General features: G+C 39.0%; 3 protein-coding genes across 3 annotated transcripts; 1 reads left to right on the top strand and 2 right to left on the bottom strand.

The window, feature by feature from the left end:
- Positions 1-244: 244 nt before the first annotated feature.
- Positions 245-5,916, bottom strand: LOC125225365 (probable malonyl-CoA-acyl carrier protein transacylase, mitochondrial). The gene is made up of 6 exons (XM_048129044.1): positions 5,824-5,916; positions 5,365-5,704; positions 3,841-4,111; positions 2,926-3,060; positions 2,061-2,288; positions 245-500 (listed from the first exon to the last, which is right to left on the bottom strand). The coding sequence occupies exons 2-6, from the start codon at positions 5,682-5,684 to the stop codon at positions 309-311; spliced, it is 1,146 nt and encodes a 381-aa protein (XP_047985001.1). The 5' UTR covers positions 5,685-5,704; positions 5,824-5,916; the 3' UTR covers positions 245-308.
- A 120-nt stretch (positions 5,917-6,036) lies between these two features.
- LOC125225366 (zinc finger protein 706-like) lies at positions 6,037-9,153 on the top strand. The gene is made up of 3 exons (XM_048129045.1): positions 6,037-6,238; positions 6,424-6,567; positions 8,888-9,153. Exons 2-3 carry the CDS (start codon positions 6,424-6,426, stop codon positions 8,975-8,977), a joined length of 234 nt encoding a protein of 77 aa, XP_047985002.1. The 5' UTR covers positions 6,037-6,238; the 3' UTR covers positions 8,978-9,153.
- Positions 9,154-13,155: 4,002 nt separating this feature from the next.
- LOC125225778 (DNA repair protein complementing XP-A cells homolog) lies at positions 13,156-18,259 on the bottom strand. Its single transcript, XM_048129628.1, has 5 exons — positions 18,081-18,259; positions 17,284-17,503; positions 16,681-16,905; positions 14,529-14,691; positions 13,156-13,943 (listed from the first exon to the last, which is right to left on the bottom strand). Exons 2-5 carry the CDS (start codon positions 17,496-17,498, stop codon positions 13,668-13,670), a joined length of 879 nt encoding a protein of 292 aa, XP_047985585.1. The 5' UTR covers positions 17,499-17,503; positions 18,081-18,259; the 3' UTR covers positions 13,156-13,667.
- Positions 18,260-18,639: the final 380 nt, after the last annotated feature.

The following is an 18,639-nucleotide window of genomic DNA, read 5'->3' on the forward strand; positions in this document are numbered from 1 at the left end:
ACTGTTGCCATCCTCTCGCCTACGCCACAATTTAACCCATATCCCACAGTCGCTTTCTACGACACCCACAGGAAGAAAGGGGGTGGTGAAATTCTTAACCCTTAAATGCATGACCTTGACAAAGATTTATTCAAATTTGAATTTTGACATGCTGTCAATGGACTCAAATATACATCACTATGCATTTAAGGGTTAACCCGTCACCACACGGGGGGGGGTGGATATTTATGATAAAAACTACTAATTTTCACTTAACAATATAATTTCAATATCATCAGCTTACAACTATATACATACACTACGTCAGTCTAAACGTCTATTTGCACAGAAGAGTCCCACGCTTTAGCGTTAACTTGTTTTAGCGTAGCGCGTAACGCGACGCCCGGACCGAGCGCCACCGTCAGCGGAAAGCGTTCGCCTTGCGGCCGGGCGTATAGCGCGTGGAGCGTTTGTTCCCAACGCTGCGGGGACGCTGCGTGTTTCGCTAGCGTTTTTCGTACCTGTAGACAAAGTCGTTTAAAATAAAGGTTATGGAAAGAAATGCTACTGACACACCCTCCCCATAGGCACTGGTCCCACTAAAAGCGTAATGTGCTATTGGCGATGGAAACTAAGTTGTGCCTGCTCGTTCACTGAAAAGATCGCTCCTAAGTTCCCAACTAGTGCGATCTCCGAAGCACATCCGAAGTGTACTAGTTCGTTCTTTTAGTACATTTAGTATAGTGGTACACCGAGAGAGCGAGAGACATATTGTGCATATGGCGTACAGTAACGCTCGCTCGTAACTAGCAGAGAGCTGATCGGCCGTTTTCGCGCGCTCTCGGTCCGAGTCAGTCGGTTCTAGTTCGGTTGCGGTCGGATCACACGGATCGCTATGCTGTCATTGCTCTTCGCTCCCATTCTGTTGCGCGTGTGTGAGTGTACTAAATGTACTAGAAATCAGAATCATTTGGGAGTAGTTCGGTCTAGTACAGTGCAGGTAATCGTATCTACACAAGCCTAATGGAAACGAACAAAAGATACTTAGTTGCTCCCGTGTAAATAAAAGACGCGATGATAGCGCGGGCGAATTATATAGTTCGTCGTCAAACGATGAAGTATAAATCTCCCTTTTATTTGACACGGGAGCGACTGTCTTTTGTTTAAGTTTTGTTTGTGATAGAAAATGTATGTATGTATGTATAAACTCTTTATTGTACAAAACACATAAATATGACACAGGATAGACAGTACAAAGGCGAACTTATCCCTTTAAGGGATGTCTTCCAGCTAACCTTTGAGTAAGTGAAATGTGATGAAGAATGGTAGACAAATATAGCACTTAGTACAACAGTTTATAGGAAAGGCCATTAAAATATAAAAGAGACGAAAACAAAAATAATAAAATAAAATTGGAATAAAAGGTACATCAAATATAAAGAATATATAACAATATACAGAATGATTCATGAGTCGTGAGCAGTAGTGAACAGGGTACTGGGGAGGGTCACGCTGAGCAACTTTCATAATGGGGCAACACTGAATTGTGATTATTTTTCTTAACTATGACTTAATTGATAAGTACTTAATTGATAGCTAATTATCAATTACGTTCTAATTATGACTTAATTGATGATTAACTATCAATTAAGTCATAGTTAAGAAAAAAAAAATATCACAATTTAGTGTTGCCCCATTATGAAAGTTGCTCAGTGTGACCCTCCCCAGTACCCTGTTCACTCCTGCTTACGACTCATGAATCACCCTGTATATAGTAAATAAATATATAATTATATATAGTATCTCACCGATAGAGCTCTTACTCGTTTTTGGTGGGACTAGTGCCTTAATCGCGCTTTTAATGGTGTATTGAACACACCAGTCTTCACCAGGTACCATAAGCGGAGTATGTAAAGCTGAGTTTAGACCGGCAAGTTACTGCTGCAAGTTTTGAGACGCAACTATAGGTAAGAGTGAGTGGCAAATATCTGCATCTCTTTCTTGCATATACTTCTGTCTCATTAACTTGCACGTCTAAACTCAGCTTTACACACCATCCTACTTTATTAAGAAAAACTCACCGTTCTAGCATCACCGTAAGGTTTCCCATCCACTGCAGACACAACTTTCACTTTAGGCGCCTCCGTCTCGCAAGATCTCAACGCTTCTTTCAGTACATCAGTGACGGGCGCCATGAGAGGCGTATGGAAGGCGCCGGCCGCACCGGCGACGCGCGCGGAGCGACGGATGCCGAATTCTGAGCCGCGCTTCTCGAGGAATTTGAGGGCTTCTTCGTCACCCCCGACTACCTAGTGTAGAAACAAAAGAAATATCGGTGATAAATATTTGGATTATTATTTAGGATACAGTCAAGCTTTAACATGCCGATTGAAGTTTTTTTGAAGAATGTTTGTCCAATTTTGATAAATTTTGGTAAATTTTAAGAACACTTATTCTGAATAAACATGAAATTACAGTTTTGAGTAGCAATTGTTCGTTGAAAGTCATTCAAAATTTTCTTTATCGAATTGAATTTTATAGAATAGGGATCTCTTAAATAAAAATACTGTTAACTCCAGTCACAGTATGAACTGTTGCAAGAGGTAAAAAATTTAAAATTGCCTTATAGCATTTAGGAGGTCCTCGCGTTATCCCGGCACTAGCCACGGCTCATGGCTTTGACAACTAATCTCAAGATTTGGCGTAGGCACTAGTCTTACGAAAGCGACTGCCATTTGACCTTTCAACCCGAAGGGTAACTAGGCCTTATTGGGAATCAGTCTGGTTTCCTCACGACGTTTTCCTTCACCGAAAAGCGACAGGTAAATATCAACTGACATTTTGCACATAAGTTACGAAAAACTCATTGGTAGGAGGCGGGGTTCGAACCTGCGGCCTCCAGATTGAAAGTCGGACGCTCTTACCGCTAAGCCACCAGAAAATTACCTTGCAATGAGGGTATAAATAGTTGGCGACCTGACACACAGGCTCAGACAGGTCCTGTGATTCAGCATACTCCCTGGCACGGAGCATCGCATGAGGTAAGTTCGCGTCCGCACCCAGCCATACTGTTAGCAAAGCCTGTGGACAATCATTTAGCAATATTATTTATTTGCATTTGAACCAGAGAATGCAGGCAGCGTCATTATAAAGCTCGACTTAAAAAACGCTTTTAACACACAGTGGGGAGGGATGTATAGCTGACTGAGATTAAAGAGAAAATTTCTATGCTTTTTCCTTTTCTTCACCAGGTCTATGATTCATCCTCCAGCCTCTTTCAAGGGGGGGACGTACCCAGGACACAACACAAAATCCATACTAATATTATAAATGGGAGTGTGTCTGTTTATTGACGGTCTTTCACGGCAAAACGGAGCAACAAATTGATGTGATTTTTTAAGTGGAGACAGTTGAAGGGATGGAGAGTGACATAAGCTACTTTTTGTCTCTTTCTAACGCGAGCGAAGCCGCGGGCAAAAGCTAGTTATAATATAAATGGGAAAGTGTGTGTCTGTTTGTTTGTCCGTCTTTCACTGTAAAACGGAGCGATAAATTGACGTGATTTTTTAAGTGGAGATAGTTGAAGGGATGGAGAGTGACATCAGGCTACTTTTTGTCTCTTTCTAACGCGAGCTAAGCCGCGGGCAAAAGCTAGTTATAATATAAATGGAAAAGTGTGTGTCTGTTTGTTTGTCCGTCTTTCACGGTAAAACGGAGCGATAAATTGACGTGATTTTTTAAGTGGAGATAGTTGAAGGGATGGAGAGTGACATCAGGCTACTTTTTTCTTTTTCTAACGCGAGCTAAGCCGCGAAGCGAAACCTAGTTTGTCATAATATAAACTAATAACAAGAACCATACCTGCGGACGATTCCTTGCTGCTGCCGCCATAGCGGTCTGTCGTATCTCTGCTAGCCTCAGCGCGCGTTCAAATGGTAGCGCTCCTGCCCACACAAGCGCCGTAATCTCGCCTAATGAGAACCCTGCTGCTGCCCGTGCTCGCTCCAGTGCTGTTGGCCGCGTGTCGCGGAGCGCCTCAAGGGCAGCGAGGGATGTGACGACTATGGCGGGCTGACAGCGCGCGTTTAGCTCTTCCGCCGGGCCTTCGGTGCACACGCGCCAGACATCCCAACTGAAATGAAATATTTATTTTTCCAAGTAGGCATATTACAATGCGCTTATGAACGTCAAATAAAGCTACGCCGGCTCTAACCCTACGCCTCAGCCTCGAGAAGATTTCAGTCCCCCCTGAGTTGGAGGGGGGTATCCACTATGGGACCGCAAGAAACTCGGCGGGCCACTTCTTTTCAAAACATTACATCTTATAATCAAAGATCGTTATCAGGGTGCACTTTTCGTGGCAAGTGGTATGGATATGACACAATACCTAGATTTTATAACAACCTTCTTGTAACTTCTGTCAACGTAGAAAGGTCATTTAGTTATTTAAAATGGATTTTTTCTAATCGATGTGAACGACTGACAGCCAAATATGTTGAGCAAATTTTTGTTATTTATTCAATGTAATTTGGCTAAGTAATTATAAATATGTATTTGTTTTTTTGTCTACCATACTCTGCCACCAATACAGCACGCTGATAACGATCTTTACTCATAATTAACATGCATTAAAAAACGAGATACAATTTAATCAGCAAAAATATTCATCAAAAAAATAAATATTAACAGACTAGGTACCTACTCTATGGAAATTAATTTCAATAAATTATACAAAGTACAAAGCTACTATGATTAATAAGAGATGTTAGAGATGTATAGAGTCTCTAAGTGTTAAAGTACATCTAAAAATAAAAGAAAAATTATACATGATGAAGAAAAAAAAAACGAACCGATACAAATAAAAGATTCTGTTCTTCGATTCTTGTTTTCAACTGAAAAGTTGAAAACAAGTTTTTTGTTTTACAATTGCATATGCCAATGTCGTGGCAAGGCCGCATGAAGAATCCGCCAGATCACGAGATTCCTAGGCATATCGTGAAACGGCGCCAAATCATGATTTGGCTTAGTATTATTCGCCATATCGTTCAAAACTCACCGTTTAACGATTTGCCCAGTAACGTTTAAGCAGATTTCATGATTTGGCGCCGTTTCACGATATGCCTAGGAATCTCGTTGTCTGGCGGATTTTACGATCGTCCGCCGACACCAATACTGATATAAACTCGAAAAGTGGAATCATGAGTATTGATAGAATAACAAGGCATGAAGGTTTAACAAATTTTGCCACCGAATGGAATGCAAAAAACGTCACAACACCAACACAAGGAAAATACTAACTGTAGAGCACTAATGATTTAGAGGTCAATTCTACCAGTCCGCTTAGGACAAAAATTTACAGCATACTGCAAAACAGATGGCACATACCCCAGTATTTTAGAAGCTAGTTCATAAAGGTCTCTAGCAGCAGGCAAGTGCGCTAGCTTGCGGCCCATGCCAACGCGCTGTGAACCTTGTCCCGGGAACAGAAGCACCGTAGTTTCCGCGGGCTCCACTCGTCGGACCGGCGGCTCGGGACCGCGGCGCGTATAAGGCTGTGTGGCCCATCGCAACTCTCCCTCGCCCTGCGCAGCCGGCTCCCCGTACGTCGCAGCGCCGTCGAGTAACCGCTTTAGGGGACTGTCGTCACCGCTTGCCAGTCCCCGCCGGAGCGAGCCCGCGCTCCATACCCGCCTCGCACAGAGCATCCGTACGACACAAACTTAACCTAAAAGTAGAATCACAGTTGTTATAATGTTAATTCGATAACTATGGTTGATTCGTGGTTGGCTAGATTATCACAATTGGTAAATATAATTTTATAACGAGTCTAAACCATTTAATTACCGAGATATTTGTAGTAAAATATTCACATAACTTTTACACCCATAAACATGTCTCTGACGTCTTTGAAGCGTTTTTTTTTTGTTTACATCGCAAATGTCAATTTCGTATTACTATTTGAGATCACTTTATTTGACGTAGATTTGTTTATTTTTTCAGGCGATTTTAATCATAAGAGGAACTCATTCGTTGCTTGGCGATTCTGTCATCTACCATTGTCTAAATTTTGTGATGTGATTTGTAGGTAATCTACGAGATTCGTTTCACCAGTATTATTTTTCTGACCCAATACTATCACATTCACGAACTAAGCGTCTGGCGAGACTACGCTCTAAAATAAATAAAGGTTTTAAGCAGGTGCAAAGCGCCTAGTTTAGAGTTCGAGTTCATTACCACCGGACACAGATTTCCCTCAAAGGTAAACCACGTTTTAACCACATCATGTTGTGCAAAAGATGCATTTACGTGGCATTAGATGGAGAATAACCGGAATTTATCCGTAAACGTGACGTACATTACGTTCGTTTGTTCTTAATCTTTGTCTTAAGCACAGTCGAAGTGACAATGATCTGATGAAAGCTATCGTGTTTTGTTTGGTGGCAGATGGCTCGTGGACAGCAGAAGATCCAGTCTCAGGCGAAGGCGGCGGAGAAGTTGTCTAAACTGAAGAAACAGCAGGGCCACAGCGCCACGGACCAGAAGAAGGCCGCGCAAAAGGCTCTCGTACATGTCTGTGTGCTTTGCAAGGTAACTTTCACTATCTTTCTAGAAATAATAGTAAGGAGAAACAACCAAGTTGATAGTAATCAACCCTAAGCAGCCATCTTTATGCTGAAGTGGCTCTGATGCTTAAATACAAGGGTGGTACTTTCTTTGGACCCATTGAAATGTCATTTGGTTTTAAGTAGATATTGATTTGTGAAGTCTAATTCTTGGGTTAAAACAGCTGAGGTGGACAGACACCTTAGTATCAAGATATCCTGCATCAGTTCTACTAGTTCTATTCAAAATTACTCTTTTAATTTAGTTAGCAATAGCCTCATTTGTGAGTAATGTTAATGTGAAAGTAAATAAACTCAGAGAGATTGTGCCGGGGCTGTAGTTTAGCTTATTTACAAATATGATTAATAAATTCAATGATATCTTCATCCTGTTTATCTTTTTAATGCCTACACGTAAGCTGTTATCTTGTAATAAAACTACTAAAGTAATTATTCATTTTCCTCAGTCTCTGATAGGAATTGTCTTTTATCTCTATAGTAATAATTAGAGATGGGCCGAATATTCGGTAAATATTCGGTATTTGGCATATTCGGCAAGTTTTTCAATGTTTGTATTCGGCCGAATAATTCGGTTGCTTTGCCGAATATTTACCGAATAAATAAAGTAAAAAAATAATGAAGATCTTACGTATTCCTTTGGATAATAAGCTCCTATTTTAGTAGCTTTCTAAGGAACTACTAAAAAGAGATAATTGCCTATGCGTCAAAATACAAATACAAAGTTGAAAAAACTGTAGTTTAAGAGTTGAGAAGAGTTTAGAGTTGTTTTAACTAAGTTTTAGTTAAATCCACTAAACCGTAATAACATATGTAGTTCTAGTAACATATGTAACCATTATCAATCATTTAATAGTTTTTTTATTTTAACATCCGCTTTCTAAATATGGCGTAACCGAATATTTGGCCAAACGTTCGGTTCTAATAATAATGCTAGTTTAGTGGATTTTACAAATCTATAAATAGGTTTATACATATAGTAAGTAGAATAGAATAGGTAAGAGCTGAACCGAATGTTCGGCCGAATATTCGTATTCGGCAGATATAAAGGTGTTACATATAATGTGTGGTTAGTTTTGTGTGACGTCCTGTAAGGACACAGCAAATCTAATACTTACAATACTTACATCTAACTTAAATATAATGTTTAACAATATATTTATATCTTAACAAAGTCCATATTCGGCCCATCTCTAATAATAATGCTAGTTTAGTGGATTTTACAAATCTATAAATAGGTTTATACATATAGTAAGTAACACAAGTAAAGAACATTTTATGATTTTAATATAAATGTAATACATTCTACTAACATTAGTAGATGTTCTATCATAGAACTTGGCCTCTGTAAAATGTTAGCTGTTCAAAACAGTGACCATCCTGGACAGATATGCTGTAAATCCCAGTAGGCCTGGGCGTAGTTTAGCAAGACTGGTAGGGGAGACAGTTTAACTATATGATGGGGGCTGAGAAAGAGGGCTTCTACAAGCGGAAAATAAACATTAGCAACCTCAAAGTGTTATCCCATTTTCTTAAATATAATTATTTGAAAGACTACACTATAATATTGCCACTTTTTAATCATCTCATCTTTTTTACCGGACTGTAATAGTTTCTCCAAGGCTTTTGGCATCCAGAATTGCACATTTGCATTCCAAGGGTTAATTAAAAGAGAGGGAGACAACTATATATGTAATAACCTAACCACAGTATTAAAATTTTGAAAAAAAACCGGCACAATGGACTGATTTTCATGAAACATGGCTAAGAACACACCCGACTAATTTAGCTTTCAAACAAAAAAAAACTAAATCTAAATTGTTCCATCCGTTCGGGAGCTTCGATGCCACAGACAAACACACACAGACAGACACGTCAAACATAAAAACACCCCATCGTTTTTACGTCAGGGTTTAAAAAGTGATGAAATTCATTTACCTAAAACGTTTACACAAGTATTATCAATTTCACTGACAATATACCTACTGCCATTATGACATAATGATATATAAACAAATGAGCTAAGTATATTTGTTCAGGCTGTTTGTATTGGCCATTTGTGAATATTTATTATTCTGGCAGCTGTTTTACTATTGGATATTGTTAATGACATTTACATAGGCTATCAATATCAATGACAATAATCTTTATGAGAATCTAGAACTTTCTTAATTTTCTTTCAAAGGCGTCATTTAATGCTGAAATGCTTATCAATCTCCTACTGCTGTCTGAGATTCTAGAGAGAATCTTCCTTGTTCTTCAATAATTTTCTTATATCTTGTCTCCAGGCGCAGATGCCAGACCCCAAAACCTACAAGCAGCACTTCGAAAACAAGCACCCCAAGAACGAGCTCCCCGAAGACCTAAAGGCCATCTAACACTGCATTTCTCAGCATTTAGTTTTAAAGCACTTATTTAATTCTTAAGATTTGTAAAAAAATATTTGTTACCGTCTAGACTTCATTCATCTTTGTTCCAACTGTACTGTACTATGTACGTGACTCGAGCCAAGCCCCCCAGCTCCCGGCTAGAATAAATTATACAATCTTTTTTAGTGAGATTTTTATTTTACCTCATGGGGTCAGATATACAGCTTGGCAAAAAAAAAAGAAATTCGGGGAGTGTTCTGAAGAACTTTTTCACCTGGTGCCACCGTCGCGCTTTTATCACCGCACCTCCCGCCAAAGAAACAAAGTTCCTCACTTTCTGGACACGTGGCAAACCAAGAACAAACGGGCCTTTCGCTCTTTTTGCCCAGAACATGCAAGAGTTCTGGAATGAGCTACCTTCTGAGGTGTTCCCCTTGCGCTATGATATGATATGGGTTCTTCAAGAAGCAGATATTTAGGGCTCTCAAAGGTCGGCAACGCATAAGTGATTCCCCTGATGTTGCTTATGTCCATGGGCGGCGATGACTGCTTCCCATCAGGCGGCTCGTCTGTTCGTTTTCGGCCTATTTCATTAAAAAAAAAACTATTTTTTATTATGGCAACACTTACTGTTCTCATACTAAAGTTATTAATAGTTTCTACATGCAAAACGGTTTACATAGACGGTGGCGCCTCTATTATTATAATTTTATTTTATTTATTTAGGAAACAAAAACAGTCACGTACAAAAGTGTTCAAGTTCTTAGATTACAGAAAGACCTATAGTTCCATTTAGTATACAGTACACGTAAATAGTTATTTTCTCAAACATGCAATGAAATATTGTCTTTACGTTCCTTAAAATGGGCTGGGCAGTATCGCTTTTTGGGCGCAACAACTCGAGAGGACTGTAAAGGGATTTCATATTATTTTTTAGGCCTAGGCCTGCAAAGTAACTTTTTTTTATAAAATATTGTCCTTTAGAGCATTTTTTTTATTTCATTGTATGTTTGAGAAAAGCACTATACATGCCTCGGCGTGAAAACGGATTCCCGGCCTCGTATCCCTATCCGGCCTCGCTCGCACGCTAGCTCGGCCGTATATACCAACTTGGCCGGAAATCCTCATTTTCCCGGCCTCTGATGTAATGTACTATTGTTATACAAGGGGGCAAAGTTGTATTTTAACGCCGAGTGTGGAATTGAAAAACGAGCAAGTGAAAGGATTCTATAGTTGAACCACGAGCGAAGCGAGTGGTTCGAGAATAGAATCCTGAACTTGCGAGTTTTTTAACACACGAGAAGTAAAATACATTTGCACCCGAGTGTAACACAAAACTTTTCCCCTCACTATATAGCGAGGAAACTACAACGCAAACAATGCGTTTATCACTGCTTTCCATCTATTTAAACTTCCCTATTATATTTCCCGATTTAAAGGTAGTTTAGATCGATGCTGCTTTCAGTGATTCCACAGGTGGTAAATCATCTTTATTACTAGATTTACCTACTTTTATCAATTTTAAAGCAGTTAATTTGACTTTATTCAAGGTCAAATTACTTTACCCACTAGTGGATAAAATGCGTTTTTACCCGCTGGTATTGAAGGACAAAACACGTGTTTCCGAGCTAGTGAGGGGAAAAATATATAACAGGTGTCGAAACAGGGCCTGTGCTGTGCGGCATTGCCCACAAGTGAACAGAATGAACAAGGTGACGTAGTTACGCTAATTTTTCATGGCATGGGTTTGGTTATAATATGATTTTTGTTCTATAGTATTTTTTCAACCCTGAATAAATAAATAATACATTTTTACTTCACTGTAGAAAAGTCGGTGATGTAAAAACTTAAATTTTAGTACTCTCACTTCTTATCGACCAATTCGTCATACTCGACGACCCAATTATTATTTATTACATAGCAAAATGGAAAAGTTATGGTTTACTTGTAGTTACTTCAACAGTAATGATCACGCATAAACCTTATTGCAACAAGTTAAGGTTCCTGTCATTTAACAGTTAGTCAGTAACAAAGTTTCTTTGCTTTAATAAACGGACGTAGTTACGCAATAACGTTCCAATCCATCTGAAATTGTCATTGAAATGAAAGACATTTGTTTTTCATACAAGGTCTAAAACTTAATGACAATCTCATGTGGATTGGAACGTTATTGCGTAACTACGTCTAACAGAAATCAAACTATAATCAAACTTTGACTTAGATTTTACCTCGTAAGGCCCAATGTACATTACAATGTACATATTGTTGCAATCTAATTTGAATCTTTCACGAACCAAATAAAGTAGAATTTCCATTGATACATTGATTTTTGAAACAAACTAAATTCGTACCAATTTACTTATAGAACAAGGTTCAAATTCAAAATGGGAAAGCTAACTATGGTGGGCCTTACGAGATGTAAATGAGAAATGGTGAGAAGAAATCTTCATAAAGTAGAATAGATGTATGAAAAGTTGAAGTGAATCAATGTAGTTAAATAAGGACAGATACGGTTTTATACAAAGTGGTTTTTATTCAGAGCAGTACATTCATTCATGATAAAAAATACTCCCAACTTAATTTCTAAACAGTAGGGTCAGCAGGTACAGGAATTAATTTTAATGTAATAAAGGCGGTAAACATCTTATTAAAAACATAAAAAAACTTTGACTAAATTCTCAAAAAAAAAATCTTCAACTTCTGTACATTCGCGACTTTTTTTTTTCTTGAATTCAGAATATGCATTAAAAAAAATCGAGAGTTCCCTTCCCTGCTTGCGCTTTACAAAATTGGGGTGCCCTCTATTTCGCCTATCATTAATTCGCATAATTTGAATTCGCAGAACAGATTTGGCATAACATAATTGTTCATAACATTGAATAAGCATAATATTAAAAATGCATAATTCTTATTTCGCATAACAATGAATCTGCATAATTGAAATTTGCATACTATTATTTCGTATAACCTTAATTATCCTAAAATGAATTGCCATACTTACTAACTGTATGGAGCAAGCGATTGGATCAATCAGGGGCTGATTTTCCAATTTCGAGCGCTCGATTTTGAGTGTTTAATTTTATACTGTCTCACTTATTAAGCATGAAAAAAATAGGGGTAAGTAAGGTACAGCGGGGCAAATCTTGAGTGGGGGGCAAATGTAACTGTGGTCAATCTTCCATGTTTTACAATGTTTGCATTATTAAAAAAAACTGTTTATTTTTAAAAAACATACATGTATTTATGAACTTATCTGCTAATCTTAAATTAAAAAGATTATTTGAGTTAAGGAGTCTTTATTTTATTTATACATTACTTATTAAGTTTTTTCGTTTTTCATAAGTGTTTTTCAGAAAATAGAGTGTCTACCAGTTATGTAGTAAGCGTGTTCAGTGGGTACATGTAATAATGGAATAATGGAAATAGTGTAATAATGGAAAACAATGGATTAGTTACAATTGCCTTTTAGTCTAGATTTGCCCCGCTGTACCTTACTAAAGAAATTGAAAATGGATAGTATTTAAATAATATTATTTCATCGTTCAGATATTCGCAGATCGCACGTGCCAATACTGATACCCGAGCAAGCGGAAGATTCCAATATTGAACCGCGAACGTAGCGAGTGGTTCAAAAAGTGGAATCTTGAGCGTTGCGAGGGTTTCAAGGCACATTAACCTTCGTCCGGCACATTAAACATTGCCACCGAGTTTGAAACACAAAATTTTTCACCACCCCAACACGAACAAAATACTGACTATAAAACATCAAACTAAATCAAATCCATCGATTTCTTCAATATTTATGATTCAAAATCAACATTTATAGGTAAAATTCTATCAGCTATAGCTTAAGACATCAAGTCAAAATTTGTATGAAATTACTTTGCACTCTTGTGGATAAAATGCAATTTTGCTATCTGTTTTCGAACAGAAAAGTAAGCCGTTACCCGTTAGTGTGGTGAAAATATAATTTTCTTGTATGCCATTTAAACATTCTACGAAACAAAGTTATGCTTATTATACTTATACCAATTCATCGTTATAACAATTTACATTATGCGCATTAGCATTATACGAAATCTGTTATGCGAAATAATGATATGCGTATTAAACGTTATGCGTAATAAACGGTATGCCAATTCATATTAGGAGTATTCAGTTATGCGAATTAATATAGACCCACAAAATTGATTTAGTACATAACTCGCCAGCGAGAAAAAGTAATGACCAATTAAACTGTATTTCACTTGGCTACCAGACGAATTGTTTTAAAATGCTAAAACTACAGAGAGAGAGAAATTAACTATTAATACTTATAAAATATACGAGGTAGACATATTAAAGATACTTAAATCCATGATTCATGAGTTTCATTTTGTAAATTGTAACATTTGTAACAATGGCAGTGTTTGAACGTAGGTATATATTGCTTTTAAAATTGATAAAATTACTTGTCTTGAATTAAAAACTAAAACGATTTCATGAAATACACAAGACAACATAATTTCTCTTCCTCCCACTTATGCTTATGTATATCCTTGTGGGGCGTTTCTGCCTTCCAAGAGCTTCAATCGGGCTGCCATGCAACTACCACGAACCTAACCTACCATCTCATAAGTTTAAAACTGTGTTTTGTTTTCTTAGGGGGAGGAATATTGTTCCAACATTAGTAACCATTATCAAAAACACATATTTTAACCTACATCTTTTCATAAGTCTCACTATGTCCGCACGTTTTACACACCCTGGTATAACTGTCGTTATCCTCATCATATGTTTCCTCTCCCCACTCATGAGTGTGTCCATGTATGGCCTTCCTCCCTTCGAAGAGGGAAGACCGGGCCGCCATGCGAAGCTCGCGCAGTTTTCGCTTCGTGCTTGTCTCTTGGGCCTTTTCGCGGCGTTTCGCGCGTTCTTCGTGTTCCGCCTCTAGGGCTTCCTCGCTGCCCCAGACCTCTAGAGCTCGTGCTTCCACCTAGAATAGAAAAACATTAAAAATGTAGACGCATTTCAAAGTGGGGAATAGGGGGCACTATGAATTATTCTCAGATGGCAATTGGAAACTGAAGACAGGTAGATTACTTAAATAAAAATACTAATCAGAAATTACAGAATCGTTGGATGTGGGCAGGTGGGCAAAGCTTAGTGCAGAACCTTGCTGGAGGATAAAAAAATTGTCAATTTAAGAACAAACTAGACAGACGTTATGCAAATTCTGCTCAATTCAACACTGAAACTTGTTAATGACTATGGATACAGGCATCATGCGCGGATCCAGGGGGGGGGGGGTCATGGGGGTCATGACCCCCCCTTGGAGCCTAGGTTGGCCATACAAATAGACCACGTGACCCCCCCTCTGGGGCCTGGGCCTTTACCACGTGACCCCCCCCTGGGCACGAAGCTGGATCCGCGCTTGACAGGCATTATTACTTTATTAGTTATACATTTTGTACTTGCCTGAGAGATTGTAGAAAAAATTGGTAAGCAAGGGTTCAAGTACGAATTTTATGCATGTCCCATGGATAGTGACTGCGTATAAAATGTATTAAAAATCATGTACCTGAGCCCGCAGATAGAGCCGCATGTCGCTGTAGTGAGCCTTGTGTGGATTGCGGCGTCGTATACACTTCAGGGGCGGCGGCCGCTTGTCCAGGTCGCAGTCTTTTAGCAGGAACTCTGTCTTCGCTTCCGTGCGGGTTATGAGGGAGTGGGTCTCATCGTTTCTGTGAAAGAATTAGTATAAAATAAAGAGCAGAAGTTATAGGTAGGTTATGCCATCTATGGTTACTCTATTTGTTTTATTATCATGCAGAAACGTCTGCGAGCGATATTGTAGATGTAGATGTAGTGTAGGGACGCCTGGCCGGATACAGGCGGGCTGTCGATCGCTGGTGCGTTCATTCAGCCCAATTCCCTGGAGTTGGAGCTGCAGGTTACTGTCCCGGCTGCCCTCCCACACTTCTCTCCTCAAATCTTCTTGTTTTCCTGCAGAACAGAAGGACATCTTTAAGTTTGACATCCTTGAGTTCATCTTCTCCCAGATTGTCTCTACCGAATGTGTCATGTCGCGGTGCCGCATACATGATACATTCTGCTAGTAGGTGCAAGCTAGTCTCCTCCTTACCACAATGTGGACAGGATTCGTCACTACTGATACCTATTATCTTCATATGTCTGTTAAGAGTGTTGTGTCCCGTTATGATACCGGTCAACATTCTTAGACTGTTCTTACCTAGTTTCAGAAGATACCTAGTTCTCCTTTGGTCTCTACCTTCTATCATCATCTTCGTTTGTCTACAACTGGTCTCTCTTTCCCAGGCTCTTTGTGCTTCCATCTCTTTTATCCTCTCAATGACTCCTTTCGTGACGTCAGCTAACATAGGCAGAGCCGGTTCCGGACCCAAGAATTCCGTCTCCGCCCCCGCCCTTGCCAACTCGTCCGCTTTCTCATTACCTGTGACTCCCTGGTGTCCCGGTACCCACGCAACCGTTACACTTCTATGCTTGCCTATCGAGTTTAGCTCTTCCCTGCATTCTCTCACCAGGGACGAGGTCACCGATATTCTCTTCAGAGCCTTTAGCGCCGCTTGACTGTCGGTGTATATGACCACGGCTCCATCTTGTTTGTCGCTTTCTTTTAATATACGTGCACAGCTCGCTATGGCACATACCTCTGCTTGGAACACGCTAGTGTATCTCCCTAGTGGTATCGACACCTTTTCTCCTAGTTTCGGGATTACTATTCCCGCCCCTGCTAGCTTTGTAGAGCTTCTCCTAGAGCCATCTGTGAAACATATAGTCGTTGGATGCACGACCTCTACCTTCCAGTTGTCTCTTTCTCCTATATGTACCCTATACTTCTTATCGAAAATCTCCTCCCTCTTTATGAGGTCATTATTGACCATCAGCATTTCTAGTTTTGATAGTGCCTCTCTTTGTATCAGTGCGTGTCTCTTGTCCACACAACTTCCTCTCCATTCCTTGCATGCTTTCATTCTGTACCACTGTTCCATGGCTCTCTTCTCTGCCTCAATCCAGAGGGGCTTTAAGCCTATCAGCACCTCCATAGCATGTGTCGGGGTGGTTCTCATAGCCCCCGTCATCATGAGGCAAGCTAATCTTTGTACTTTTGTCAGATTCTTCCGATATTCTCCAATATGGGTCCTGTGCCACCAGATCACCGCCCCATATAGCGATATTACATATTTTTAAATTAAAGGAAAAATTGAAAAATTCCCACCTCCGGCAGGGCTCCAACCTACGACCTCGGGCTTTGTCAGCCAGCCGCACTCCCAACTGCGCCACGGAGGCCTGCTGGATGTATGCGAATTTATCCATGCCTTCCCTCAATTCTTAAACGTCTTAGGGTGGCGTATAGCAACATTTACCCGTAAAAATACATCTTAACAGGCACTGGAGTCTCAAATCTCTTTAAGAGTTCGAAAGTAACAATGTGCTAACCATACAAATTTGTTTTATTATTAGGTAAAATTAGGGTCGGCTCACACCGGAATGGCATTTTTTTCAAGCAGAAATGGCTGCAATCAATACTAGCAGCAGGACTACAGCAGGACTGCAAAGCTAAGTGGGTCATATACATATAGTGACTGCTCCGCAAAGCAGTAGGTTACAGGTTCGAGTCCTGCTGGAGGTGTGAATTTTTCCATTTTCCTTTTAATATAAAAATATCAGAAGTGGGATTTACAACTTACTTGCACTCGTCACACACACTGTAGTCAAATGTATCATACAGGTACGACATGGGGAACGGTTTATCGCACTCAAGGCAGTGTGGCTGCTCACTCTCATGGACCACCGGTGCTGGGGCCTGCACCTTCTTGATCTTGGTCTCGGGCTCATCATCTTCTAGAAGGAAGCCGCCGCCTGTGTCTCGAGCCCGCGTGCTGCCTACTGAAGAGGATACTGACTCCTTTACACTGCAATAAAATTAATTTCATTTTAGAATATCATGACATTGCTAGAATCAATATTGTTGCGCTCAATTAAATAGATTATTTTTAACAATGTTATAAAACTGAAACAATAATTATGTATGATGAGGATATTCTAGAAAAATAAAAATGTAAGTAAATACATATGTAGTTTACTTTAGTTTCAGCAAAAGCAAACAATTTGTGGGTGAAAATAAAGATAATCTATCTATATACTTGTACAGTATACTTGAAATTTAAACAGTTTATGTTATTGCAGTGATGAAAAAAAAAACATTATTTTCACACAATGTGCTAATTGCAATTGTATTATTGTACAATAATTTCTAGTAAATGGAAGAAGAAGAACAAGTGAGTACTAACGCAGGGTGCATTTTAATAAGTCGCGCATCGTGCAAAGCGCGCGCCTTCTGCCGCTGACGCTCAATACGAGCCCGCTGAGCTGCAGTCAGAGTGGTCCCCGAACTGGTATCACTAGTACTGGTGTCACTCGTATTTGAAGTGTCTCCGGCATTTGTGGGTACATCGGAGTCCACAGGGATATTCTCAGTGCGAGGCAGCTCACAGATGCTCGCCATACTTGCTAAAACATGAATATTGTATTTTTATTTCAGAAATTATCTTCAATATAAATAAAATCACGAACTGGATTGATTGTTACTAGAGATGGGCCGAATACGGACTTTGCCGAATACGAATATTTGGCCGAACATTCGGTTCAGCTGGTACCGAACCGAACATTCGGCCGAATATTCGGTTCCAATATATTTTAAATCCTGGCTTAAGAGTTAAAAACTTTTCAATGATTGGTAATGAGTAGGTACTAACTAAGGCTCTTTTAATGTTCCTATAATTTATTGCATAAGAAAATTTAGATTTTTGTTTCTTAAGCTACGTTATTTTTACTTTTTTACATAATTATTGTAGGTACTTATGTTTAACGCATTTTTAACCCCCTTTGGTCCTTAGAATCCTGAAATAGGATGTCATTATCCCAAGAATTACGAAACAATTTACGCTATTTATTATTTACTTTGTTTATACGGTAAATATTCGGCAATATAACCGAACTATTCGGCCGAATACGAACATTGAAAAACTTGCCGAATATCGAATATTTACCGAATATTCGGCCCATCTCTAGTTGTTACACTTGTTACCTGTTTTGACCAGTGAATCCTATTTCGCCAGAAAAGTAACTTTTGCAAGTAAATTGTAACTAATGCCAAGCCAGTTTGATGTCAAATAAAACTGCACACTTGATGTTGATCAAACCTCTGCACCCAACGAACAAACTAACAATTCTAACAAAACACAAAACAAGTGCCCCAAAGTGGTTAAAAATTTGAAGTATGAATGAAGTCAATGAAGCAAGAGATGAGCAGATGAGCAAAAGCAATTGACATTGACGGCATGAGCACAGATAACAAAATCAATCCACTAAAAGTAAAGCCTACACACATTGACACTTGGGGGTTCCATGAAGCGAAATGGAAGGGTTCCAAGAAATTGCATCAATCACTATAAAAAAAAACATAATTTAATAATATTATCTAGGCTTTTTATAAAATGGAAAATAGGCTAGTTTCCTATACTTAAAATAAAATATTTTATGCAGTGCACGAAATAAAGCACCACATAATTAGAAGAAACATATGGACAGTAGTTATTTTTAAAAATAATTTCTATATAATAAGTCAAAGAGAAAGATATAAAGTA

This window comes from Leguminivora glycinivorella, chromosome 4 (genome assembly GCF_023078275.1).
Source record: "Leguminivora glycinivorella isolate SPB_JAAS2020 chromosome 4, LegGlyc_1.1, whole genome shotgun sequence".
NCBI lineage: Eukaryota > Metazoa > Arthropoda > Insecta > Lepidoptera > Tortricidae > Leguminivora > Leguminivora glycinivorella.

Excerpts from the sequence above, each read along its gene's own strand:
- LOC125225365 (XM_048129044.1), bottom strand. The coding sequence starts at position 5,684 with ATGCTCTGTGCGAGGCGGGTATGGAGCGCGGGCTCGCTCCGGCGGGGA. Across the intron at positions 3,061-3,840 it reads CAGCAAGGAATCGTCCGCAG|GCTTTGCTAACAGTATGGCT; the intron begins GTATGGTTCTTG and ends GATTGTCCACAG. Across the intron at positions 501-2,060 it reads CTTACGGTGATGCTAGAACG|GTACGAAAAACGCTAGCGAA; the intron begins GTGAGTTTTTCT and ends CTTTGTCTACAG.
- LOC125225366 (XM_048129045.1), top strand. The coding sequence starts at position 6,424 with ATGGCTCGTGGACAGCAGAAGATCCAGTCTCAGGCGAAGGCGGCGGAG. Across the intron at positions 6,568-8,887 it reads ATGTCTGTGTGCTTTGCAAG|GCGCAGATGCCAGACCCCAA; the intron begins GTAACTTTCACT and ends TCTTGTCTCCAG.
- LOC125225778 (XM_048129628.1), bottom strand. The coding sequence starts at position 17,498 with ATGGCGAGCATCTGTGAGCTGCCTCGCACTGAGAATATCCCTGTGGAC. Across the intron at positions 16,906-17,283 it reads CTTATTAAAATGCACCCTGC|TGTAAAGGAGTCAGTATCCT; the intron begins GTTAGTACTCAC and ends ATTTTATTGCAG. Across the intron at positions 14,692-16,680 it reads AGTGTGTGTGACGAGTGCAA|AAACGATGAGACCCACTCCC; the intron begins GTAAGTTGTAAA and ends ATTCTTTCACAG.